Source organism: Filicampus tigris, chromosome 12 (assembly GCF_054856515.1).
Source record: "Filicampus tigris isolate MCC_2025a chromosome 12, RoL_Ftig_1.0, whole genome shotgun sequence".
Classification (NCBI taxonomy): domain Eukaryota; kingdom Metazoa; phylum Chordata; class Actinopteri; order Syngnathiformes; family Syngnathidae; genus Filicampus; species Filicampus tigris.
Genome location: NC_141228.1, coordinates 24,094,819 through 24,121,634, shown reverse-complemented (window position 1 = coordinate 24,121,634; position 26,816 = coordinate 24,094,819). Strand labels below are relative to the sequence as shown.

General features: G+C 48.8%; 1 protein-coding gene across 1 annotated transcript in view; it reads right to left on the bottom strand.

Annotated features, from left to right (window-relative positions):
- Positions 1-26,816, bottom strand: part of gmds (GDP-mannose 4,6-dehydratase) — a 69,521-nt gene that overhangs the window by 5,538 nt on the left and 37,167 nt on the right. Inside the window, exons 8-9 of the mRNA XM_086048414.1 lie at positions 15,183-15,301; positions 14,899-14,995 (exon numbers count right to left, since the gene is read on the bottom strand). Coding sequence (XP_085904540.1) covers positions 14,899-14,995; positions 15,183-15,301 — 216 coding nt within the window. The remainder of the gene's footprint in view (positions 1-14,898; positions 14,996-15,182; positions 15,302-26,816) is intronic.

Sequence of the window (26,816 nt, the reverse complement as noted above, 5' to 3'; positions counted from 1 at the left end):
GTGTACAATGATTTTCTTTGCACGCGTTAGTCATTAGCCTGTTGCTGTACGTTTCTTACAGAGAAATTGCACATGAAACAACTCGCCAAGGGTTATGAGAAACAGCAGAGGTGAGCATTTTACTCAAGTTTGCCGTCGGCGGCCAGGGTGCCCGTCCGCCATTCGTCCGTCCGTCCGTCATCTTCGATTCTGACGAAAAATGTGCTTCTTCGCGACGATGACATTGGCGGATGAAAAACCACTTCCGTGATTCTGTCGACCGGAAGAGGTGTCCCGTCAATGGTCACCAAAACGGGCTTCCGTCGGCGATGGACTGACGGAAGCAGTCCGTCAATATGACGCAACGTCCACCCCTGAAAAACGGAACTTTGACATCCTAAACCTTAGTGAGCTCAGTATTAAAGCTGCGCAGTTCAGCATATTGACTTGTAAAGTACTTTGTGTATGGTTGAAATAATAATCTTCATAGTAATGGGGATTAGTAGAGTTGCGCAACCGCCTATTTGGGACATTCTATGCTTGGTTGAAATTGGGGCTCCGACAAACAGCAAATTCTATTTGAGTCCTTCCAAACGTTTCAAAGTGCAATCAAAAACGACGTCAAAGCACGAGCAAAACAGCTTTGTAAGCTGTTTTCAAACAGAAAAGCGAGTCGTAATAAATTGTGGCATTTTGCTCTGGAGACGACTGGCTTCAGCGGCCAAAGTGAAAGCGGAGAAGACGGCGAGGGGACGCCAGGCCCGCCGATGTGCTCGCAATGGTTCGCATACACTTGGACAGCCCCCCGAAGAGGAAAAAGAGAAAAAGGCAAAAGCGTTTCACAAACTCGGCTGTCAAGGACCTACGCATCTGGCGGTGCGGCATCTCGGAAGAGGTGTTTGAGAACTTCCGCGGAGTGCAGCGAGAAAGCACCCAGGACAACGTGACAGACAAACACGCTCCAAGAATGGTGCCAAAGACGAAATGGACTGAGAAGAGAGCTCACAGTGAAAAAGAGTTTTGCAACCAAGCCGCCTTAAGGTTACAGGAATGTGTCTGCGTGTGTGTTTGGTCCTCACTTCAGAGGCCTTTCAAAGTAAGTGATTGCCGTAAAAGAATGTGTGCGGGTGTCTCAAACGTGGGGTGAGTGAAAAGAGCAGCTCCACAATGAATGAGCCAATCAGGATAAGAAGCCAAGGAAAGCCATGGAGAGGGTCACGCGACATGAACCTTGCACAGACCCTTCAACTTCAACAACAACAACAACAACAACACTTGCACGTGTGCGTGCAATGAAGCGGCCGTTCGCAAAGTCAAGCAAATGCGCGTCAAGTTGACGCGCTTTTCTACTACGACCCGACTCGGGGAAGCGCTTTCATTTCTTTGCGGCGTTGTGCTGAAGCCGCAGTCACGAGCCGGGCCGTTTCCAGGCCAGTCCGGCCGGGGAGCCCGGTCGGATGCGCTCCACGCATTCCAGCGCAGACTCAGATTACACGGCAGGAAACGCCGGTCTGCGAGACACGCGGGGCCTGCCTTGCTGATGTGTAAACATCAGCCTCCAGGAGACACACAAGCACACAATTGAGGTTAGCGTATTGCCGTGGCAACCGTTTGACTCTCTCACGTGGCCCTTTCCAAAAATGACAGCGAGGGACGCCACCATCAGCTGATTCAGTGCAGTTCTCCTGGGCAGCGGTCCGGTCCCCAATCTTTTTTGCACCACTGATTGGTTTCACATAAAAACATATTTGGACGGACCGTCGTAGCGGCTGCACGGCGAGACCGAGATGCCCGCGACGCCGCAAATGCACACGCACGCCTGCAAAGCACTCAGCAGGCTCAAGTGTGATGGGACGGCATGTTGAGGACAACACATTTAGATGGCTACTTTCGCTGACGTTATCCTTACTTCAATGAGACGGTTTTGTCACCTTTTCAATCACAAGTGCTTTTGATGGCGATTGTGACGAGCTTCCCTCCCCACAAGGCCCAGCGTCTTTCTGATTCGGAATCAGTCCTGACGGACGCCTTAGATGGGACGAAATCTTACACTTGACGGACGGAACGGCACTCAATACATGGCACGTAATTGCAGCTCTCAAAAATGGTGAAGGTCTTTCTGGCGAGCCGGCAAGTTCTAACCACCATGCTTTGGCATCTGCTTCTTACGAAAGCCTTCATAAGCAATTCGTTGCCATCAGGGTCGGCGCTCGGACGATCGGATCTATTTCCAAGGGAGACATCCTTAGCGCGAGCGCGGCCCAGCCTATAAAAGCGAGCGCCATGTAGGCATGCATGCAGGGTTGCATGACTTTGATGTGGAAGCCCTTGAGAGGTCCACTTTTGGAACGGGCTATTGCACAAATTGGGAGCCAGGCCCTCGCTTTCACCTTTGACCTCGCAAAAGTTCTTCAAGATGAGTGGACGGTAAATGAATTGCTACTGGAACAAACCTTGCAGGAAGTTTTGGAAGCTGTTCAAGCTGCAAAGGGGAGAGCTTGACACAATGGGTTCCCACATTGCAGTTGTACGCAAACAAGATGCAACTCTCTTTTTTCGAGTTCACATTCAGTGAAGACGCTTCATAGAATGTTAAGCAAATACACTAGCAAGGAAATCAAGCTGCTGAGAACACAAGGGTCTGCGATGCGATCCCATCAAACAAGGCACGAGTGAGCCTCCCTCCCGGTGGCTCGCCACGACAGTCGGGCGGGCGGCCCTCAGGTTGCTCGGCGGCCCAATCCGGCTAACCAGGAGCGGCTGGAAGTCGGGCGCAAAGACCTCATCTGATGTGACTCAGCCTTTGCTCCCTCACCTTGTCAGTAAGTCTTTCCTTTCTTCCCTCCCCGTCTGGCAGGTTTCTCTCGTCAAGATCTGGGCCCGCTTAAGCTAGCTGAATCCTGGCGCGGGAATCCTGGCTCCCTGGCTGGCTATCTGCGAGCCAATTACCGTAAGGTGAGAGCGAGATACACCCGTCGATCGCAGCCCTGACAACAAAGTACAAATAAGAGCAAATATCTGCAACAATCAGGCTTTCAGATCGCCGACGGCCCGAGGCGCAGACTTGGCTCGGCTCGAGCGCCGCTTGCTGCCTACATCATCGCCGTTTCTCAACCTCCGCTCTCAATGCTCCTTTCTCTTCGCAGCACGTCTTGATGCGGCCGCCGCCGCCGCCGCCGCCGCCGTGTCTTCTCTCGTCTTGCGGGAGAGCGGCCCTTCAGTCGGACGGACCGCTGTGGGTGGTTCCGCTCTGACGGCAGGAGGAAACTCCTTCAGGAAATACCAGGCGGCCAGACACACACAGACTCCGCAATCTCGCTCTCTCAGGCAGCCAGACTGAAGCTGCTACCAAAAGGGCTCAAGTCAAGACGTCCGGCACTCCGTGCTCGCAGCGCCAGCCTCCAACTCCTCCAAGGCGAGCTTTACAAGACATCTTTTCAATCGCTAGTATCGATTGCGTTTATATGACTCGGATATCTGACTCAAAGTATAACTGCAACACCAGCAACAAAACATGTTCTACTTTCATTCACCGTACACTCAATGCCAGCACAAGTTCATCCAAAACAAATCAGGGGCATCTGCAACAAATGTATCATCTCAAACAAGTTTAATATTCCATACGGACAAGTGGAACTTAGCGATGGCCTTCGAGTAAAAGTAAAAGTAAAAGTAAAAGCTCATTCATTGGCAGCGAGGCACCTTTGGCATTAATTAGTGCATCGGCGCTGCGCAGCTTGGACATGATCAGCCTGTGAAAGTGCCGGGGTGTGTTGCAATGATGCTTCATTATGTAACACTGGAAAACAGCTTTACCTCATCGTGTCATAATGCGGCACATTACAATCATGGGACTACAAATCCTGAATGGAATGTGCAATTTCTGGAGCAATTTGGCATGCGTGAAGATCCGAAGCGGCACTGAAAAGATGCAGAACGTGAGAAATGCTTTCAGTTGGTCGAGAATTGTGCAATGGGGAATTCGATTTGGATTGTGGGAATGCCGTAGATAAGATGCTTATTGTAAACGGCGAGCCACATTGAAACCTGAAAGACGGGACTTCCTCCATTCAAGTTGAAAGGCTCCGGCTCGCTCTGCAATTCCAAAAGTGATCGGTGTGGACCGGTCTCGGGCGGATCCCGCCGCTCATCCAACGTCTGCCGGGGCAGGCTGCAGCTCGCCCGAGACCCTCGACAGAAGAAGCCGTGGAGAAAACGGCCGCACAAACTCATTTGCAGTTTGTTTGTTTAGGCATGCACATGGCAATGAGCATTTTTTTCCCCTCTTTTAATATGTGCGAGTTGTTAACATGTTGAAACCTTCAAATTAAGTGACATGGCTGCCGCAAACGGGACTGGCCATTTTGGAATATCTTGACGTTAATTTAAGATTGTTCAAGTTTCTAAACACGCGGGCCTCAATGTCTCCTCTCAGCAGAAGCAATTTCCAACGGCTTCAGTCGTCATTTATATCCTGGGCCGTCCCGTGCGCAGCATGAAGGGAGCTGTCAAACCAGTAGCGACGTGTCTACGATACTGACTGGCATCATTGTTGGGCCCTTTAGTCCATTCCTGTTTTGCAGCCCAGTGTGATGAGGCCAACGCTGACACAATTGCAAGACGCCTGCTCCTTGCGTACATTCCGCCAATCCGAGTCACACCTTTGTGTCTGTGTTCCTACGCTGCCGTTGAAGCCCGGGAAGGTCTAATCAGCAACATGACGCGGCCGCCAGCTTCCCCTTCCCCGCTGACCTCCTCCGGACCCTCCCCCACTCCACAATAAAGATAGCGGGCTCAGGTTACAGTCAGCAGGTTAGAGGTCAATCCCATTTTTCAAGCCTCTGTCCCGGTTGCCTCACAGATGCTTCCCCGGGGGGTGGGGGGGAAACCTCCCGTCACCTACATCGACTTCAGTTCACGCGCGGCCGGGGAGTGCCATCGGGCCGGAAACGCTCCATCTTCTTTGGCACGCCGCAGAGCCCCTCCCTCGGCGACATGGCCCTTTTAGTGGCCTTTGACGGACAGTCCAGCGATCCCATTGAGCACTTGCACAAAAAACATAGTCGAGCATGTTTCAAACACCGCCGGCCGGGCTCTTTGTAAGATTGTTTTGGTGTGACGCAGGCTGCACTTAAGTGCTGCCAGGGGGTCAGCGTGGCGGACCTCACGCATGCAGCGATCCAAACCTGCTTTCAATGCAAATGTCGGCAGCCATTTTGGGGCTGTGTGGCTTGCGGAGAAAGAAGTCCCGTTGTCCCATTTAAAACGGTCTTTTCTCACAAAGATCAAATTGGCAAGCCGTGATGAAAACCGGACTAGCAACTCGCAATGCCACCTCAGAACCAATTTGGAAATGGACAACAAGTTCAGAAAAAGTAGGCCAGAGTTACTTAGGCAACTTGCGTCTACATTTAGCCAGTATTCAAACCCCTCTGCCGATATTTTTCGATTTTTTTTCAAACGCCGTTTTGCTGTAAGATCAGCGCCTGCAGCGTTCACGACGACGAGCGCTACGTGCAAAAGGGCGACCCTCTTGCGAGTTGTGCTGACTTTTTGAACAGCCGCTACTCTCCAAACCTTCGTTGCTGAGGAGATGGCAAGTGTTGCCGCCAACAATTTTGACTCCATGTGAGGCATTTGCAGATTGCTGACAGTGTTGGGAGCATTGCGTTGTGCAATTCCACTCAAGTCGTTTGGCTCACTTGAAAGCGTCCTCTTCTAATCTCGGTAACGTGTGTTCCCATCCGTTTTAACCTGAGGTTGAGCAGATGTTGTTTACCATCCTCTTCAATCTTTACCATTATTTTTCATAACAGCATTTCTGATGTATTCTCCTGATGAAGCTGCAGCCATGACGCTCGCGTCGTGGGATACCTTTTCGGTCACTGTTCATGTATTTCAGAAGCCGGTCGACAGGTCCCTCACTACACTGGTCGACACGTTTTCTAGTGAACTTTTCCGGATTCATTCTATGCGCCGACTTCAAATCTGCCCTTTCGCACATCAGCTTTTCATAGTAATGAAAACAATAGATTTGGTAATATTTTTCAATGAAGGCTTGGGCTCAGCAACAGGTGGTCTCTTCCTCTGAAAGGCCACAGCTATAAACTGCAACGCACGGTCAAATCCGTATTGCGCAAGCAAACATAAAATGGTCAAACATAAAAACCGAAAATGAAAATGTCGCCACATGCAGGACAGTCATTGGAATGCAAGGAAAAGAAATGATTTGACAACAACGTGTGCGTCTCATCTTTGGGATGGCGGCAAAGTGATCTGCTGAGTGCTGGCCGACGGCCATCTCTCGTCTGGTTTTAGGCGCTCGATTATCGTATGGAAACGCCACCCCGTTGCTGCCTCAGCATTTCTCCATCCACAAGGCTGTGGTTGACTTCAAGACGCTGCCGCCGCAGCTGTGGCCCGTTGATGAAGTTCCTCCGAGAGCCAAGCAGTCCTAATCTGTCCCCGTGGCTTCGACTGCTTCCCTTACTGACAACACTGACGCGAGAGGAAGCCGATTCATCGCGGTGCCGATTCGCAAAAAGGGGACCTGTGCTTGCGAGCCAGCCCAGTCGCGAAAGAGCGCAGACACGCCCGGTGCCACACCCTGCAGTAGAGGGGACACTTGCGCTCCCGGGGACGGAGCGATGACACGGGAAGGATGATAACCGCGTCCTCCTGACAAGTCGGCAGGCGGGCCTCCCGTGTCGAAAAGGCGCACGGAACTGACGGTGGCCTGCCTGACAAACGACGTGTAATACCTGCAGCTTGCCGTTTGTCTCCACAAGACACCGATTGGCATGCATCAGCGTCCAAGTTCAAAATGCCAGGAAGTTGCTGCACCTATTTGTAGGACTCCTAAAAAGCTGCAACGCTCACCTATTGATGATACTACATTTGAATGTATTGCCTTTTTTGAATTTTTTATGAATACGCACGTGCAATGGCAAAAGCAAGAGTCAATTCCGAGACCAAATGCATCAGAGCGGATCAATCATTGAGTATGCTTTTAAATTTCAGAGAGCTTTTTTACCATTCTGAACAGCAGTGAGGACATTCAAACTGAATTCATCTTTTTAGATCTCAAGTCTTGGGCTGGGGAAAAAAAACACTGGGCTAGGTCAACCACAAAAATTGGCCAACACAAAGGGGTCAGGAACAGAGATGACAGTTACTGCATGGTGTGGCTGTCATGACCACATCAAGCTCATTTCACACGCCGTGAGGTCAAAATTCAAATTAGTCGGAAAAGACAAGCTGGGGGTAGTGCGAGGACCGATTACGCAAGCACGCACGTCTGTTGGCGATGTGGCAGTGACGACCTTCCGTAGTCATCGCGCGGAGGCCTCGACGGGCTCCGGCTCGGAAAAAGTCGAGTCGGCCGCGCCACGTGTTCCTCTCCCAACAGACTTTGCCAAAGGCGGCGCTTAGCACACCTCTTGTTTATTGACGTTTAACTGTTGCTGCTTGCAAACTCAGCAAATAAGAGTGTCAGTTGGACGTTTCAAAAGGCAAGTCACAAGCTTTCCGCCGGCAGTTGCTAATGCAGACTCGGCGATTCCATTTGTCCTGCCTGGCCGAGGGGGACGACAGAGCACTGGGCGCATGCCGGAGCGCCGCCCACTATTTGTCCATTCCTGTTTTCCCGGTTGCTGGGAAGACTTTCCCTCAGCGGCCCAGTCAAATGGGACAATACTTTGGACGGCACCTTGGACCCTGGCTTTCAGTGGTCATAAAAGGTTGACAGCTTCTCATCGAGGTACAGCATTTCAAAGCTTTTTGCGCCCTAACCTGCATTGAAGGACAAAAGTGGACGAAATGCTAAACGACAGGATATTAAATGGGGATTGGCAATCCTAATAAAAGGGTTCAGATGGTTCACTTGTGAGATAATAATCCTCAAACAGGATTGGAAGGACTTTGTCCAGCTCAGGAAAAAGGAGAATTTGATCAAATTGTGAGGCAGCGTCAACGGTGGCAAAAGTTTTTGAAACGATTTATCTTGGTCTCGGCTTTGGAAAATGGCAAATTTCACATGGCACAGTGTGAAATACTGCCAAGGATCCTGGAAGTTGATTTATGAGGACTGGACAGCCTCCATTGAGTAAAATCTAACCAAAGTCAGCGTCTGCTACTTGAAATGACACCTGTTGAATTCACAACCACTATGCTCAATCAATCAATGACATCTCTCTCATTTTTTGTCATGGGAAGACTCTTTTCTTCATGCGCATATTTTTTCTATTTGCGCGCCATTATCCCCCGCAAAGAGCCGGGTTCCGCTGTATAGTTATAAATTGTAATACCACCATTCATCCCTAGGGGGCAGACATGGCTTCGTTGCGCCTGGTCTTCTACTGTCCTCTACTGCAAAGCGAGTAGGCCTAAAAGATTTTGCAGATTTGGAATTTAAAATGTAAATATTTAAAATGTCTTTTTTTTGTCCTACATGTGACTGGAAAGTGTGAGGTTATGTGGCTCGCCAGTTGGGTTGAAGAAAAATTGCGGACCCCTCCGTCATTGAAGGTGGCCATTCCAGCACTAATGCCACCCATTTAAAAAAAAAAAAAAAAAAAAACGAAATAAAATTGAAATCTGAGAAATGGACAACATCTTGAGCTGTCGTGCATTTTCGGAGTGGTAATGAAGCGATCTTCAACGCACTCGCAACGCATGCAATGAGCATTCAAAGACAAGTTCGGCAGACAGGTCACGGCATTTGATCAAAAAACCACAAGGAATGCGTTCAGCATCACTTACTGATCATATCTAACTGCCTCGGAGTATCAGAGGGTGCAACTGTCCTTGAATGAAAAATATTTGGCAACCCGATGGGTCAGGTGTGCACTTGCGACATAACGTGGATGACCTCATTAGGCAGGTCGACAATCATTGCAAAAGGCAGGCAGCTGTCCTTATTGTTCGGAATCACTGGAGCCATTGTTTGCGCTTCCAAGTGCCAACCGATGATGATGATGATGATGATGATGATGGTGATATTTCATATGCGGCCTATTTTGAGTGAATGTTGTTATGCGCATCTTGCTGCTGGTATGACAGCCATTCAAAATACAAGAACGCTCATTCATACCAAAGATGAACACTTGACAGATACCAAGGCAAGGTGCGTCAACGCAGCTATTTTTAGCGTTTGAGGTGAGCGCTTCATGATCAACCGCAGTTTCAAAAGGAACAAAAAAAAAGAAAGCAGAAAAAGAGCTCAATATCTGAAACGGACATCTTGCCAAATTGCCAGTATCAATTTTGAACTTTCTGCAATCTTGTTTTCTTTGAAAATGATCCATTTAAAGATATTGTTCATGTTGCTTCATCAATTCGAATCAAAATGACAAAATCAAAACAACGCAGCAGAAGCAATGCAATAAGAAGAATCCGCTGCATGAAAAGCTGCATCGCAAGAAGGCAGAGGAGTTGATTTGTATGCTTCCATGAAATCAAAATTGCGGCTACTGTCGAGTGTGCAGCTCAGATCACGGTGAGTCGCGCTTTCACGCCCACTTTTCACGCTGGCTGACAAAGGATGAAACAACAACAACAACAACAAAAGATAGACCTGCTGCTTTAAAAGCATTGCAGGATAAGGGGCCATGTGTCTGATTGACACGCACGTTGCAGAGACAAAATGCTTCTGACGTGGCCGAAGAGACGTTGAAGGCAATACTGCAAGAGTGCAAAGCTGGGGCCCTTCAGCCGCAGGCTCCATTTGGCCTAGAATGGCCCATTTCAAAAACTAAACGGCGGAAACGTGCAGTTTGTCTGCTCCAGCTCTCCAATTGGGGTCCTCAACACACTTCAGATGCCCTCCACACACACACACACACACACACGACAAAAAGTTTGGCCCATGGTGCCGTTTTCCAAAGTGGACAGTCGAACATTTCGGTTGAGTTTTAATCGCACGTCCTTGTGACTGTGTTGGAAGGACCTTATGCACGTATTTTTTCCTCAATTAACTTGCTCACAACCAGCCCTGTCAAACAAAAACAACAACAAAAAAGGATAGCCATCAATGGCAATAAATGAGTTAAAAAAAAAAATGTCTCTCTCTAATCGAGACATGAGACCATTCTAATTGGAGGCCACGATTTGAAGAAATAACTCAGTTCAACATAAGAAAAAACAAATCGCACTTCAACATAAAACAACTACATGTCATTGTTGGAAGGATGCATTTTTTGTTTGACTTTGTACAGCACAGTGAGACCACGTTGGATTTTTTTTTTCCTTTTTTTTTTCCTCCACGGCACAGTAAAAGGTAATCTTGGCCGGAGGGGCATTCCGGGCTCCCCGAGCATCGCGTCGCTGAGGCTGAGAAGAGGCCAGCTAAGCTGTGCGGCCGGCAAATATGACAGCTGAGCAGTTACGTGTACGCAGAAAGACAACAAAGCCAAAGACAAGCCCCCATTCATCGAGGCTCGTTCTCCGCAAAAAAACAAACAAACACGGAGCTGTCAATCAGCCAGCAGCAGTTTTTGGCCTCGAGCGACACATGAACTGCAAAGTATGATGCCGGCGCAGCGTCAACTCTGACGCGTCATCCGACAGCCGGGCTGTGATTCACGCATTGTTCGGATTCACGTAAGAGTCAAACCTTCTCCTTTAGAATGAAACCCATTTGAAGCCGAGTAGCTCCATCGCTGGCACGCACACAATCAGCATTCAACACGTATTGAAATATACGTTAGCCTATTTTGCAGACTGTAAAGCGCACCGGTTTATAAGGCACGACATCTTTGCTTCAAGACTTTCAATGATTTGACATGAAGTCAAATAAGAAAGAAAGAAAGTGCCAAATAGTCTGTTATTGGTCAACTGAAATGATTCCAACGGAGCACAAATAAATGAAGGCTTTGCGCTAGTAGGACGACATTTAAACACGAAAGCAGGAACTCATTCTAGTTCGGGTGTGACGCAAACGATGGCGTGAGCCTGCTAGCCATCGGACGCGCATGAGAATGTGAAAGTAAATAGGAAGCGATTGGAATTAAAGGTCACCAAGTGAAAAGCCGACTTCCTGTCTTGGTTGGCCCTTCATTGCCGACAAGCGTGGATTTACGACGGGCCGAAACATTTTTTGAGTGCACCTAAAATGGCTCCAAGGTCACGAAGCACAAGCGGAATTAATACATAAGACTTGTGAGGCGTTTGCAAAGGATATTAAGTGTGCCTTATAGTCCCCAAAATACGGCGGCGCTAAAATGGTTTTCATAGGCAGTGCATTTAACGGACATGCACAAGGTACCGAGGACAGTCAAGGAAAAGCCGCAACCAAAGTGGGAACGCTTCCACTAAACTGGCTTCCAATTTCTGCAAAAGATGAGATGAGAATCCAAATTGCGATACCGGTCAAGTCGACGAGCCGGCAGTAAACGTGCATCCGCTGTGGCCTGCGAACAGACGGACTCCAACTCGGAACATGCCCTGAACGACCCCCAAAAGCTGGGGACACTCAGCCGGCTCGGCGCCGGCCGCAGGCCAAAATGCCCGACGGGCCAAAATGCCCGACGGGCCAAAACCTGGCCACGTTTGTCGACGGCTACGCTAACAACAAACGTGTCGGCTGGCAAACACGCTTTGGTATGAACAAATGTGGTCGTAGCGGTCGCTGTGATTGCGAGCGTGCAGCGCCACTAAAGCACAAGCGGCAAGCACAAACAAACAAGCCATCGCTCACCTGCGCCGGTTGCGGCCTTTGGCCCCCAAAGCGCCGGCTGGCAAGATAAATGAGCTTGTGCCACACACGCAGGCAGGCAGACGAGGCCTGTTATGATGAATGAAGTACAGCGCCGCATCTTGCTTGGCGCGCACCCTGAGGGCACCCGGCCCACTGTTACAAAGCCACACGCGCGCCTGCGCCTGCGCATTTTCCTGCGCTTTACAGCAAGCACAAAAGAAGAGTCTGAATCAGCTGAATTCTTGCAGCGTGTAGCCACACGATGACAGGTATTTCCACTTGAGGAGAGCAACAATGCTAAGCTGGGAGCCGGCTGTCACAAACTTCCTGCCGAAAGGGGTCAGAGGTTAAACACTTTGCACTCTCTTCAAGCTCCACCTCAAGACAATAGACAATGAAGCGCCTTGCGCGCTAGAGCTGCAGAATATGTTCGGACGTTTTCAACGTGGGGCGAGGTGCGTGCGTGCGTACGTGCGTGCGGCTTTTGTGCATTTGTGCCTAAAAGATGATGTGTGTACAAAGGAGGAAACACAAGTTTTTTGTCTTCCTCTTCTTCTTCTTCCTGAACCACACAAGGGAAATTCAGGTGACAAAGACAGCGCACGCACGCGCACAGTACGTCTACGAATACCGATGACTTGTTTGAATCCCTATGATCAGGCAGACATGGGCAGCTATAAAAAGGCAACCCTGGTGTCGGCTGAGCCTTGCAATTTTGGGGGCCTTCTTGAAAAGCAGATCATGGAAGGCTGCAAGTGCTTCTAGGACAGAAAGTCGCAAAAGCGTCGCGGGCTGCAGAAGATAGCTCAGGGCGGACGCAAAAATGCCTTGCTCTCAACTTTGTTTTCTTGTCATGCGCAAAATGATCGACGTTAAGCTGGAAGGACTTTCGACGGACCAACGGCGAGCAGCAAAGTATACTCTGCAAAATCCGAATCCCACGGCTGCTTCCGAAACGGTCGGTTGCGATCCAAACCGTTGTTTCTCACACTTTTCAAACAATTCTGCAGTAGTTTGACTTCAAGAGGGTTGCGGTCAAAGGCGGCCAAAACAGAGCCACAGCCCACGCAGGCCGCCTGCAGAATTGCGACCCATTTACCAGTGCCAGATTTTGTGAGGGATTTTCCAGTTTTGCAAGCAAGCGGAACAAGGGCAACGGGCATGAAGAAGCGCGGCCCAGGTGTGCGCATCCTTACAGGAGTCCGTCAGCGGGGCCCCCTCGCTAATCCTCCGGCGTCGCTCAAATCTCGCTCGCTTGTAATCTCGACGCTGTGAAGACTGGCACGCCTGTCTTGAAAGGGAAAAGCTGACGCATCATCTGGGCCACAGCAACACCGGTAACCTTACACTCTCGCTGAGGAGCAGCCATAATCCCCTCGGGGGGGTTGGTTGGTTGGGGGTCGGAGTGGTGAGAGATGGCCACTTCACACCTCCGGACAGACAATCGGATGGCTCATGTCACTACTTTGACGCAGGTCCTGTATTGTTGCTCTTGCCAACCATTCAAGTTGCTTCTGACTGAGGCCCTGTCTACACGTTGCCGGCACGTTTTCGAAAACGCCGGATATAAGCCTGCGGTTCGCCCGATCGTCCCCGGAGTTTTTTTCAGTGAAATCGCAAAACTCCGGCCGCAGTGGAGGTTCGCGGATACCTCCGGATCCGCATTTGGCCGTGGACAGTCGGACCCGGAGATTGACGTCGTCACCGTGCCACAACAATGCTTTGACGTCATTGCGCGACTTGTGTTTTCGTGCGAGTCGACATGGATTCTCGCGGCGCTGCGTTGGTTATAGCCGTTCTCAATGCGCTTTTTGCTTACTCATTTGTCCGCAACCAACCACTGCTTCTCGTTGAAAGGTTTAAAAGCAATTCAGACCTCTTGTCCGTTCTCCCGGACGCGTTTGGCGCCGTGTTTTTGCTTTCGTGGAAGTGACGTCAAAGGACGGAAGTTCCTCCTGAATGGACACTATTTGGCTAACTAGTGCCGCCTAGAGGCTTGGCATGGGTGTGAAAACGCACTTCCGCGGTTTGCTGTGTCAACGCACTTTTCAGCCCGCATGTCCCGGCAGGGCGCAGCTAACATTCAAAAGAGCAATTCGGCTGGCGTCTTTTCAGCCGCGGAGGACACGAGTGCCTGCAATAAGCAGCCTCATCATTTAGGCTGAAACCGCTCACAATGGCCGGGAATCGCATACATACAAAGACAACATTCATGCTAAGGTCACGTCTAAAGAAGCATGCGCAAGGTGATGCATTACACGCAAAGACGCCAGTTGTTTTGAGGCAGCTAATTGTGTGTTTGCCGCAAAACTTTCTCTGACAGATTGAAGAGTTGCACATTGCAATGTTTCCAGAAGCCAGGAAGCAAGTATGAAAAAAAAAAAAAAAAAAAAGGACATTTACAAGCGGTAATCAATCACAGGATACATTTGTAATTTGAACTACTCCAAATTTGAAATTGCAGGAAAAATACACAAATAAATCTCAGCCAGGGAGCTGTTGCCACACACGACGTCACGACAATGAAGAGTATGTGAAGAGGAAAAAATGGAAAAAAAAAAAAAAAAGAAAATGTGGTGGAAGTTACAGTCGAGTATCCAGTTAGCAACTTGTTAAGACAGTCAATTCTGTTGCTTTTATGTTTGTCCCAAAATGGTTCATATTGTGTGCGGTGGAAACAAAACAATGCTTGACTGCCCTTTTCAAAGTAAAAAAGACCAATTCGTGCCAACTTTTGTCAATGTGGTCAAAAGATCAGTTGGCGCTTTCTTTCTGCCTTTGGGCTCATGGTGGGCGCGGCGGCATTTCGTCGCCTTTGCGACAAACCTCACGCTGGCCGGTCGCTCAGCCTTTTTGGGGCCTTTGCGCAACGACATCCGTGCATGTGGCGCGTTAGGCCAAAGGGCGGCAAAGTGGGCAGAGCGACAAGCTTGCGTGCGTTTTCCACCACATGCCAAAACAGATGAGAGCGCTTGTTTGCGTGGACAGCGACAACATGTGCCTCGTGATGCCACTAACCCAGCATGCGGAGAGACTTACGGGTAGCGTATCTTTCGGGCAGCCAAAAAGTGACGAGAGCCTGATTGGGGAGCCAATGGGCGTGGCCTCATCTCTTTGCATTGATGCTCATGACAAACATTTTGAAAGCGAGAGAGGTGAAGCAGCAAGGCAGCACGTGGCAAAAACAACTCCCGCTGGGCAAAACAAAACGAGTCAAAACTTACCACTTCGGTGGGACGGAAATATTTTGGATTGACCTTGACATGCACAAGTCCCGTGTGCTGGCAACAGCCCACCTCATGCTCATCTTTGCCTTTCCACCTGCAAATACACACAGGGCTCGGTTGGACGCTTTTGCAACAAGCTTCCTTTTGCGAAAACTGAAAGAGTGCAAGTCATAGGTGCCACTGTCGTGTTCTGCTACGTCTGGATTGTATCGAGTGACGGAGAATCAGGCGGAAATTGAGCAGAAAAAAGAACGATCATGATTGTGTGAGTGTGCGCTTACACAATGGTCTTCCCCACATGTTTGAAGGCTTTTTCCACAAACTCCCTCACACTGTGCACCTCCCCTGTTGCTATGACGAAATCGTCGGGCTCCTCCTGCTGCAGCATCAACCACATAGCCTGCGGGGGAGAGAGAGAGAGAGAGTTTTGCCTCGGACATCTCGAGATGGCTCTCCTGACGGGCCGGAAGTGACCTCTGGGCCTCTGAGCGGGGCACTTGCCTGTACCTCTGTTCTGACGTCACCGCGAAAGCTCGCGGGACACACAGTGTGGGAAAGAAGGGCCGAGCGCTCCCACGGGCCCGCTGGCACACATCAACACGCGCGCAAAGCCGTTTTCACGCTTCAAAGAAGCCCCCAAGTCTGACAAGAAGCCGCATGCCAGTGATGTGTCCCCCCGTCACCCTAAACGCTACACGCAGCCTATGCTGTACGGGGCCCAAACCAATCCGCCCCTGTGGAAATTTACAGTCGGGGTTCCTGGACGCAGCGCTGCTATGTTAAACACACAATGTAATGTCTCGGGATTGTTCCACAATATTTATGACAAACTCCATCGGCCCGCCCTCAGAGAGATCTGAAAGCGTTTTGGGTGACAAACGCACGCCAGAGAACCAACGGGAGAGCAGCCAACACACTCCATCAACTACTTTGGAGAGTGAAAAGTCGCTTGTGGGGCCAAATGGGGCCGGGTCAGTAAATATAAATCAACAACATTTAAGATTACCACCATCAACAATATTGTACTTGAAGGTATAACTGCACTGGAAAGGAGCGCAGCTTGTGATCTCAGTGGCAACGGCATCAAAGATGCAGAATTATTGCTACATTTACTACTGTGTCAAATCAAATACAAATGACTTTGGGCTAGTAACAGCTTGCGTGTGTATTTGGCGGCGGTGACATTCGCAAGTGATCAATCACATGGCGTCCGTTTGAAGGCCGCGCCGGCATTTCATTGTGCTCGGCGGGCTGTAAGTGGAGCTAATTGCGCGCAGCCGGCGGCGTTTTGCATCTGGCCGGCCAATTGATGAAAAAGGTCTGCGCGCAAAAGGTCCACGACTTTCTCGGGAGCACACGCGCCCGCTCGACAAGATGGGCTCTTTCCGGCTACTCCAGCCGGGTTTATGTGCACGCTGCCGTTGCGCGGAGCAGCGGAGCAGAAACGCCAATGACGTCGAATGGTTTCTTTCCTGACGGTTGTCACTTTATCATCATCGCATTTTTGCACCATCGCAATCTTCCTTCCTTCTCTCTTCTACCCCTGTGGAATTTGTGAATGCGATCAGTGAAAAATATCAAGTCGCACGATTTGAGGTGCACGGCTGTGCTAAGCGCGCCGCCTTCAGCAATGCGGACGACTGCTGACGGGCGACCCCGGCGCAGTCTCGCTTCACGTCGCGCCAGAGAAAATGTCGACTGCGGCAGCCGACCGATTTGGGCTCCTGATTTTATGACGCGGGGAAAAAAGAAACTGTATTTCTATTCACTGTCGCAAGAAGGCAAACTCAAAGGCGGGCGATGAAGTTCAACGTTGTGACCTCCCCGTTTGATATTGGAGAATGAGCTATTACTGGAAGGGCTTTGGGTATTCCCGCGTGAAAATCATTTGTCAACACACATCGGCCAAAGCCTCCCATCCCATTTTCCACCACTGCTCCTTCTTCAATTTTCCTCCTTCCTTCCTTCCCTCCCTGCACCGCTCTCTCTTGCACGCTTGTATTGTAACTCTTGACAAGCGGCTCAGAGGTTCCAGCCTTGGCGCTGAGCCACACCTTCCTGTCCACTTGTCCACTGAACACCACCCCACCACGGGCCACTCGGTGGCCCTAGCGCAGTCGCTCACGGCACAGAGCATTCAGGAGCCAAGATGGAAACGCAATATCCTTTCGTTCAAATCACGCACGCCAACAATAACCATGCATTGCGTTACAAAAGTACATAGTCGCAATGTCCGTGACAAATGATAAGAGATGAGAAGGGATGGTCGCTATGGCTAAAGTTTGCTGTCAGTCAACACGCAAATATTAAAGATGAGGCCAGAGTAAAAAACGCTTGGTGCGATCTGATTAGGTCTCGTGACACAATACCAACCAATTTTATTCATATAGCGCATTTCATAACAGCTAGAGCTGGAACAAAGCACTTTACAAACAGTAGACAGTAAACAATAACAAGTATTAATACATATAAATAAGATCTAAGATATAAATAAAAAAACAAACATATAAATGATGTTGCAGCATCAAACGTTGCACTTGATAATATGGGTGCAACTCTCTGATTCAAACAATATGAAACGAGAAGCTTGATTGAATTTGACCCAATGCTCACATCAATCTTTTTGTATCGCGACAGCCGAGGCTGCTGTTATCAAGCGAGTCGACCGCTAACTAATTCCATATGCCCCGGCACATCATACACAAGCAAAGTAGTGCTGGAAAATCCCCGCTACAAACCAAAGGAAGCCTGCTGACTCAAATTAGGCCCCGATCGGTCACAGCGCGCACTCGCACCAATGCGAAACCAAAGTCAACAAAACATCAACCGCTCGTGCTCCCAAATCTTTTCTTGTATGCCGAGACGAACGGAGCGCAAAGTCAAAATGTAAATCCGGGGATAGCGACGTGACCGCGTTTCACCCTTTGGTGCTCGGTGCACGCAGCAGTCGGATTTTGGACGGCGTCACCACAGGGGCGTGGCAGCCCCACGGGGAGAGGCGGGCGGGCGGGCGGGCGGGCGTTTAGTGAGCCGGGCGTCTTACTTCCCTAAGGTCATATCCAACCATGCATAATATGATGCTACAATTAACGGCAGAAAGCCGAACAGAGCATGATACAGACACTTCAGTGGCGATAATGAGCACCTTCGCACAGCCGACCGACACACCTCCATGTCAAGATGAATGGAACTTGAGAACCACGCAAAGTGAAAGCCTCTCTCGACAGCGCTCGCGGGAATATTAGCGCTGCCTCGCCGACACGGCACTTGTATCACAAACATTGCGACGCCGAGTTAAGCGCTAAAAAACAGAAGCGTGTCCTACATCGTAGTTTGCCTTTCACAGCGAATGAAAGCGACGCAAAGCGGCTTTTTAGAGCGCCACTCGTCAAGTGGCCTTTCGTGCAAATGGTGCGCGTTTGATTCCCGGCCAATGCCTCCTCGATAGCCGGCCTCTGCGAGTTCCCCCCGACCCCAAAAAATAAATTAATTAATTAAAAAAAAAAAAAAAAAAAAAAAATCGAACAAAACAAAAAATGGGCGGGTCATGCCAAGCAGGACATGCGGTGTCAAAACCGTGCCAAACAAATGACTGGCTGTGGCGACCCCAGATGGGACAAACCAAAAGTCACAACAACCACCACATAAACAGCTTTTTATAGTCATCTTGTTGTGGACTTATGAAACACCAAAAAAACATTACAACACACACACACACACAAGCACACACCCACACGCACGCTCACACACACACAGTAAAGGGAACTAAAGTGTAAACAAACAGGAAGGTTTGGTGAATGGACGGGGCTGTGAAACAGCACAAAATGAGGTAAAATTGCTCTTCAAGAATGACACTACCCCAAAAATATTCGGCTTTCAGGGGAAACGTCAAGATGGACTTCAAATGGGCTCGACCCGGTGAACGGAATTTGAGCAACCCTAAATATTTGAATGCGGCACGGCGGTCGACTGGTTAGCACGTCCGCCGCACAGTTCAGAGGTCGTTGGTTCGATCCCGGCTCCGGCCTCCCTGTGTGGAGTTTGCATGTTCTCCCCGTGCCTGCGTGGGTTTTCTCCGGGTACTCCGGTTTCCTCCCACGTTCCAAAAACATGCATGGTAAGTTGATTGGATACTCTAAATTGCCCCTCGGTGTGATTGGGAGTGCGGATGTTTGTCTCTGTGTGCCCTGCGATTGGCTAGCAACCATTTCAGGGCGTCCCCCGCCTACTGCCCAAAGACAGCTGGGATAGGCACCAGCACGCCCCGCGACCCTTGTGAGGATAAGCGGTACGGATAATGGATGGATGGATAAATATTTGAAAGCACGTCCAGTTGCTGAGTGGCTTAGTACAGTTGGCGCGGTTGCTGGCATTTCCAACTGTTTCAGTGCCGAAAGATGATGTGCGATACGAGCGTTTTGACTTGAGCGCCGTCACGGAACGTACTCAACTTGTTAGTCAAGGTACCACCGGGCCTGTTCTGGTGAATCGTGTGCTTTTCTTGCCCTTTTTTTCCCCATCGTAGTCCTTCTAACCTTCATACCACCACCGAATCATCTTTCACTGAGTCTTTTCGTCCGCGTCCACGTGGAGCCTTGTATTCCGATTACAATGCAAACCAATGACCAAACGGAATGAAAACGCTCCGTATAAACAACTCAATCGGAACAAAAAGGGCCAAATTCACCGAGGTGGAGAATTCCTTTTTTCCAGTCCGAACAGCCGACATGCACACGGTTCAATCGGGACAGCCAGGCTGCGTCCGGTCTGGCTTTGGCCCTTGAAAATGACGGCTTCCTACACGAGCTTGTCTGCAATGGAAGAGATGATAAATATATCATTCGGGAAAAAAATGCACAACAACTGCGGCTGAACTGCATCTTGATCAATCGGGTGATTACGTCATTGATCCGGGCGTGTCCCAAGGCTGCAAAATGGCTACTTTGATGAATGCGAAAGATCACGTCAAGCGTTGACCAAACATCTCCAGATCAGATCTTCCGAACGATTTCAATCGGAATGCCAAAAACGTCTCCACGTGAACCCGGGCGGAGAAATTGCGGCTTGCCAGAAAAGCCAAACTAACCTAATGGAGATGGAGGGTGAACCGATCCTGGCCAAAAAGGGACTGCCACATCAAATGTTCTCAACGTATCCCTCCACAGACACGTACAATTGAAAATTCCCAGGCTTGATTTTTTTTCTCTCCAACGGCTGCAATGGAACAGCCATTTTTCTTTTCTATTCTTAGAGAGCCCTTCCATTGTCCCCCCTTGGTTTTGCTCGTCACTTTTACAACCGTGCTTTTTTTTACCCTTTTTTTTCATTTTTGACATTTTTTTTTACTCAGAAGGGATTGCTGAATTCACTTCTGGTCAGGAGCAGAGAGCGTCTGAATGCGGACTTGACGACAGAGCATGAGCTCAGCCCGAAAGCGGCACTCACATGGTCAGCAATGACGCAGGAATGGCAGAATGTCTCTGCCTTTGTCGGCCATTTTCTGTTGGCACAAGTTGACAGCAGAGCTCAGCCGCAGTGGCCGCTCAAAGATCGTGAGATCGCACAAAAAGGCACCAAACGTTGAGCTCGTTACCGTCAGACACACTCTGGCTCACTCGCACATACACAACCTTACAGATGCGCGATGAAAGCCAGGAAAAGTATCCCAAAAAGAAGAATGCAACCGTTTGGCGACATCAAATGACAAATAGGACTGCTTTGTTTTCCTTCTACAGCCAAAGCGAATCAATCGGCCCGACTGCTTGTCGGCGTCGGTTTGAAGTGCGCCTTTCAACACTTTCTCACCGTTGCAACATCCAAACAGCCCGAGGCACGCACAGAGGAGGACGACGATAATAAAATGGAGCTGAGCTTCAGCCGTATTCGGTGGCTCATGCTGACCTTTGCAAACACTTCCTGCACTCTGGCAAGGTCACCACCGAGTGCCGTTTCGCTCGTGTCACTGTTTTCTTGATGGCAAATTGAAATGATGCTGCAAAAGAATCAAACATAAAAATCTTCATCCGGAAGATGGTTTGGTTGCGCTTATCAAGGGAAGAAAATGCAAAAAAACGGTTACCCTGACCTGTGTTACCTCTTTTGGCAGTGTCCTCAACTCCCGAACCTTAGTAAGGGGTGAACTGACTGGCAAAACCTGTCTTGCCTTTCTAAATCGCGTGTGTGTGTGTGTGGGGGGGGGGCGTGTGCGTGTGTGTGTGTGTGGCATAAAGGATATGGAACGTCTATTGACATGATAACATCTTGTAAGGTGAATACATTTTGCCCAATCCCTCTACAGAGTTGAGTGGCAATCAGTTGAGCACTTTTTGCACAATGGTCCAGAGTGAAGAGTAAGGTCCTACTATTTCCTGTGTTACTATGTGAAGAGGATAATTCAACGTTAAAGTTGGCGGAGACCTTTGCAAAGTGCTGTAAGTTTTGACCGTGTGGTCATTCATTCAGAAATGATCCTATCAACACAAAATGACAAAATGGCCGCCCCCTGAGATGGCTACAAGTGGGTGCATTTTGCTTCTTACCTTCTATTCCACAAATGCAATATTAATCAGGATGCCATATTTCAACTAGTGGGCCTGCATAGAACAAATTCTGGGAAAAAAATATGTTTGGGTTGACTTCCCCTTTAAGATAATATATAATAAATTAAGATAATATGCTTTGCATTTTGAAAAGTCCACTAATAGTAGAGTCAAAAGTAACTGAACGTATATGATTGATTTGCACGGCAGGCGCGTATCACATGTCTGCGTGAGCTGCTTGCTCGGCTCGTCCTACCCAAAAGCAAATCTCAGACGGAGACGCCCCAAAAGTGAATTTGGAGTATTTGCGGTCTGGTGATGAATATGCCAAGTGAGGAAATCTGGACGAGAGAAGGACCGGGACGCAGAATTGGCAGCATGGCTGATAGTCTGGACAGGGTTAACCTTTCAAGGACCTTGTGAGTGGGTGGTATCGAGCTGGGCTCTCTCTTTACATCCTGCAGTTAGACTTTCATTAAAATCCAATTAGGTCAAAATAATATTACACACAGCAATTTCAGCACATACGAGCAGCTCGGCTTTCTGCCCCCCCCCCCCAAAAAGTTGAGCATTCATTCCAATTCATTCCAAAAAGAAAAGGATGACTACACATATCAGTGTGCCCGAGATAGGGACTTGTGGACCACCAGAGTGGTGTCAAGTTGGGCTGGGGAAAAACAACATCTAACTCGACAACCAAAATTGGTCAATTCGAGCACTACAAGTACGGGACTACAAGGTGACTGACACATGCTACTAAAAGGTAACGCTTTTTATGTATTTATTTACTGATTAGCTGATCCAATATCTCCGACCATTGCGCGTTTGACCATATTCTATGCTGGTTGAAGACAATCCCCCACCTACGTAATAGCTGCGTTTTCAATGGAATAATCGATTCTCATAAGATGTTTGGTGACAGCTCTCATGGCAGTAAAGGGAGGAAAGCGCATCTACAACTTGGTCCTCAGCTTGGGCTGGCGGCTTCCGAGTCAAAACCACTTGAACCAGTTCTGGGCCACGATTGCACGCCACGTCCAACACAACATTACGACGAGCGTGTTCCAACATCTTTGTAGCAAGAAATCCCTATTATGTCGCCACAGTTGTATCCCCGAGATACACTCAAATCCACGTCATGGAAATAATTTGGAGGTGTGATGAAAAGGACGATTTAATGTAAGTATGGTAAAATCGGCAATACTGATGCGAAACAACAATAATAACAATCATAATCGTAATAATAATCCTTCTTTCTTAGGTCTACGTGGCAAGAGTTCTATTGCTGTGTAGGCACTTAAGCTGTTCCTACTTGGAATGCGTTTTTTCCAGAGGGAACTCATATCCCCCGTGTTCCTGTCTCTTTTGACTATCGCACATCGCCAACCAGAAGGCAAGGCCAAGCCCGCCCAGTGCATACCTCCGGCCTCTCTCTTATTGGAATGGCGGAGGAAATGCCTCGGAGAGTCCCAGAACAAAAGCAACTCCGCAGACAGAGAGCGGCTAAGGAGGAAAATGTACGACGGGAAACCAAGACACAAGACATATTTGTCACGCTAACGATTCTAATCAGACGAGCTCGCTTATCCGGGCAGCGAAAACACGATGACTTGGGTGAGACTTTCAGCATGGTTTGGACGCGGCTCCGAGCGGTTACCGCGCATATGAGAGAGCGTCTCAAGTGTGTTGTGACTTGCGAGTGGTGGAGACATCAAGTAGCTGACACGAGATCCCGTCTTTGTGGGCTGCTCTGCTCGCGTGCCTGATATGTGGAAGCGCACGCGTGTGCGCTGACCAGAAGGCCTTCCAAAGTGTGCACCTGTGTCATATAAATCTGGCAGGGGCTTCCTCCCTCGCTCCCTCCCGTTGCGGCCAAACATTTCCAATAAGAGTCAGCGAGAGGGCTTGAGGTGAGGGGCGGGGACATGGCTACTGTACGGCGCTGTAATCCAGCGCAGCTGTCGGTGTGAGCGAGCGAGCGAGCGCGTGCAAATAGCGCAGCTGGCTGCCTTACGCCGAGCGCCGACGTTTCATGTTCCTGGAGAGACAAAAAGGACTCGGCCGCGCTCTCAAGTCAACACACTGGCGTTTCAACGTTGCTTTTTTACGCATTTGCCCTTTTACGGGGAAAAAAAGACTCTCCCTTTCTTCTGTTCGCCAGCTAATTTTGCATACAAAATACGTACTAAAAACAAAAAAATAGTCTGCCGTCAGCTGAGGGGTTGCACGTCTTGACAAACTGCTGCGGATGCTCCACGGTGAGACAGCAAATTTCAATTGGTGTCGGACAGATGCGTCTTTGTATTTTCGGTCCAAAAAAAAAAATATTTCAAAAGCACTACCCGGTACTAAACACACATTTTCATTTGGCAAACAGTACCATGGTTGTTTTCAAAACTTGAACTTCTTAAATGTCAGTCCAAGTGAAAGCAGAACAAAAATAATCTTCGAAGCAAGAGCGCTAAACCTTTTCTGCTCGGTCACGGCTGCCGCCGACAACTTCCAACAAATGCTTGGAAACGACCGGCTTTTTTTTTTGGTACTTCACCGTCATTTTCGGTGGGCCTTCAGAAAATGTGACACAAAAAGCAGAGCGCACACACACTTATATTCCATCCTTTGATTATGGCTGAGGTCGAAGGAGTTTATTTTGTGTTGAATAAATTGATCAGACCACAGCAGAATACTGGTTTGAGGTTTGAGTCATTTTCTTCCCTGAAATTGTGATTGAACTCCAAACGCTAAAACTCTGAAGGGCCATTAAGATTGAAATAAAACTTGTCACTGGATTTTATGGCAAAAAAAGTGGTGGCCCTCCGACTCAAGTTGAGCCACCAATTGGGGATGAGCAAGAGGCCGTTTGTACTGACTGCTGTGCCTATAAATGAGGCACCTGAGTTTCTGGTCGATTAAAATCTCAGGCTTGGTGCATTTCTCCTCAGCCAAACACCAAAAACGTTGTAACAATGTACTGTCGTGAGCAAATAAATACTGTCAAAAGTTACGGCAACATGACAGTTAACACGACAGACTACAGGTTGCGATCTAAATGTTTTTAAATAGCATCAGCGTTGAGAATTTGGCGACTTGCTGATTTCATTGTTTTCTCTTTCTTCCTCAGCTTTTTCTGATGAAAGTACAACCGTTCCTGATTCTTTCCCAGACGACACGGGCGAGTCGTTGATGTCCAGTTTAGTGCTCTCTTGCGTCAGACTGACATCATCAGCCACAGTGGTCAAGCTCTCTCGATGACCTTGAAACATGGTGCTCCTCCCCCTGCCCAAGTTTTATCTGGTTGTCTTTGTATGCATTAGTATGTCATGTCAGAAAAGACTTGGGTCGGTTCTTCTATTTATTCTTGAAGCGTTTCACTTGGTAGCAAGAAATCCCTATTATGTAGCGGACAAAATACAATTTATTGCTGTTTAAAAAAATCATTTACAAAGTCAAATACTGAAAAAAAGAAAACAGTTGTTACTACTGTAAGATCAGCAGTAATATTATACAACTGTAAATTGAAAAATACTCCGACATGAAATTGTCATTATTGTGCATATTGGCCCGGTACACGCTAAAAACACTTGGGCAATTTCGGGTCAACGTGGCCCAACTTTTTGTTTTTGCCGAAAACAACCCCAAAAATGGGTCGTTTTGTACAAAACAATCCAAAATATTAGGCTAGTTTAGAATAAAAAAAGGGGGGAAAAAGCAAGCAGGATAAGGGGCAAAATGGAGAGGGAGCAAACGCTCTTCATCATCGTGGCCTAGCAGCAGCTGCGTGAGGGCCGCCAATGGTGCCTCTCTCTGTTTTAAGTCTGTGCTTTCACTCTGGAGTTCTTCTTTTCTCCTGGGAAATAAAAACATTCTTGTTGTTTCTCCAAATGAGCGTTCTGGGGGCAGCCAGATGTGCAAGAGGGAAGAACGACTCCTCCTCTTTGGGCCCGGCTCGATGGGCCTCCGACAAGGACGTTGGTCAACTCTGACCCCTGACCTCTGACCTGAGCTGTCCTGACTGGAAGAGCCCCAAAAACGCTCTATCAGCACATGCAGAATAATATTGCGGAAACAAAATGACCTTTCCCGTTCATTTGTATCTCCAACAAGGTGCGTCTGGTGGTTAGGGGCATTCCCTCTCATGTTGGCTTTCCTCCCTCCCAGTGGTAATTCACACAATCGCGTCAGCCATCTCCTCTGGCCTCCTCGAGACTTGGAGACTACACAGAGTCCTTCCAAGAACTTGCAAAAGACCACCGGTGAACACGGGGGAGGACGGGAGAAGAAGCCCTGCTGAATGCCGAACGCCAAGCGCAGAACGCCGAACGCCAAGCCATTTGTGGAGAGAGAAAGGAAAGATGGACAGAGATAAACATGTGAAGTGTTTGGAAATAGAAGGTGATGCAACACGAGAGTGAGAGTTTAAAGACACACTAGCTATGTGGAAAAGACACAAGAAATAGGAGCCTGATGGAAATAACAATCGAGGAGGGTGCAACTTTCTTTCCTAACCTCAGAAAGCGGAGAGCGATGACTGATTAGGGGCATTGCGTCAAACCTCGGGTGCTGGCACAAGGTCAGTACAAGATTATGATCATGATATTTCTCTCTTATGCAGTGAAGTAAGACACTCAAACATTGCTGTGCCATTTGTCCGGAAACATGGAGGATTACGTCCGATTTTCTATGAATGTGTCGGGATGGCTCATGTCCGGACAAGATGGACTCGAGAGCGCAAGCAAGATTCACACTTGCTGGCATTTTCTAGTTTGGACCGGCTGCATTTCTCGACAGCTTCATCATGTCCATCTACGCTGAGTGCCATCGAGCTTTGGCACCACTTGCGCTATTCAAGCCATGGGGATGTGCCGCTAGAGGATTCCTGCACTGGTTGCTAGTCAGCGGAAGGCTGGTCATGAACAACGCAACGATTTGGTTCCCGCACCTAAGACTTAAGACAATATTGCAAGTGTGCTGCAGTATGTGCGCCACGAGCAATGGTTGCTGCAGATGATTCGTTTCACCACGTGGGGAAAAAACAGAGGCTCAATCATCAAAAGGGAACTTCTCTCACAGCTTGAAACGTCCAAAAGACCGAGGGGGGGCTTTTTTTTTCCCCAACAAAACTCCATCAAACTCAAAGTCGGTGCGGGAACAACGTGAACAAGCCGACATTAACAAGAAGCTTTACGCAAGGACCTCGTCGTCGAACTGCACCGCTGCTCTGCCGTTCTATGACACAAAATGACGTCTTCAAAGAATTGCAGTTGACAAGTGGTCCAAATCTGTTCCTCACTGCCACTACAAAGACGCCAATGGGACACAAAGCACAGCGGTTGGCAACATTCAAGTAAAGCCGCGCCCCAAACTGATAACGAAAGT